Below are 1,219 nucleotides of genomic sequence, written 5' to 3'. Positions count from 1 at the left end.
TACCTTGAAGTGTAAACTTGTTTAATAAACCATATCTTTCATTTTCGATTTTTAATTCACGTAGTCCGGGAACTTTCCGGACAAACTGTGTAATGTATTTCGTACTATACTTTATTTGAATCTTTTGTATGTTTAATAAAATTTATTTACTTTGTAGGTTACCTCTTCAGCAATTTTTATATATGTTCCGTTCATTTAACAAGCAATATTTACATCAAACAGAAAAAGAAAATTTTGAAGGTCTGTTTTTCTTATACTTATTTTATAATTTATTTAATAAATTATTTGCAAAATATATTGATAACTACAAATAAATTACAATTTTGCATCAATTCCATCATTTTATTCATGAAAACTTAATCATAAGTTAAGATTAAGACTTTATAAAAAATTATAATATACTGGTTTTTAATTAATTTCTCTCCTTTTCTTAGTTTATATTTTCTTTATTTAATCTAATATAAGATATTCAGCAACAGATGGTAAAAAAAATAGTTTAATAATTTTATAAAAACTTATCCTAAGTTGGAAACATTTATTAAGAATATATCTATTATAATGCTTTATGAAATAGTCTTAATTTATGATTAAGTTTTTATATACATACACACGCACGCACGCGCGCGTGTGTATGTAATTTTATACAAAATTTTTTTAGAAGGAACATTACAAGAAGAATGCAATAAAGTTCCACTTAAAGAGCTACATATAAGGTTATCAAGAATTGATAAACATAATAATTTACATAAAAGATTTAAAAAAAGTACAAATAATAAAAGAAATACAAGAGGAAAATGCTCGTCCATAATAAGAATATAATCTGAACATACTAAAATTATATGTCAACAGAAGATTGAAAGTGAAAAAGAGGTAAAAACTTAATTTTCTTATAACTTAAAATTTTTATATTTTAAATATAACCGTTTCGTTTCTTTACATAATTTGTTTCATCATAAAACATACGTAACAATAGATACTTTAAATACTTTTCATATTTTGTACAGATAATATATTTTGTTCTTTAAAAGGCAGTACTATCTACATATTATTACATACAAAGTCTCTCTCTCTCTCTCTCTCTATATATATATATATATATATATATTGTGACGGGCACCTCGCTCTATGATGTTGTAGCGAAGGTGTCGCACACCTTCGGCACGTCTTTTCAAAATTAAATCAAAGATTTACTCACCAAACTTACGATTGGGCGCCAGGC

General features: G+C 24.8%; 1 protein-coding gene across 1 annotated transcript in view; it reads left to right on the top strand.

Moving 5' to 3' along the window:
* Positions 1-1,219, top strand: part of LOC109862275 — a 15,327-nt gene that overhangs the window by 10,857 nt on the left and 3,251 nt on the right. The window contains exons 8-9 of the mRNA XM_020442271.1: positions 158-240; positions 659-870. Coding sequence (XP_020297860.1) covers positions 158-240; positions 659-819 — 244 coding nt within the window. The 3' untranslated portion in view covers positions 820-870. The remainder of the gene's footprint in view (positions 1-157; positions 241-658; positions 871-1,219) is intronic.

This window comes from Pseudomyrmex gracilis, unplaced genomic scaffold (genome assembly GCF_002006095.1).
Source record: "Pseudomyrmex gracilis isolate BER0280 unplaced genomic scaffold, ASM200609v1 scaffold_1579, whole genome shotgun sequence".
In the NCBI taxonomy this organism is placed as follows: Eukaryota; Metazoa; Arthropoda; class Insecta; order Hymenoptera; family Formicidae; genus Pseudomyrmex; species Pseudomyrmex gracilis.
This window is presented reverse-complemented; position numbering and strand designations above follow the sequence as displayed.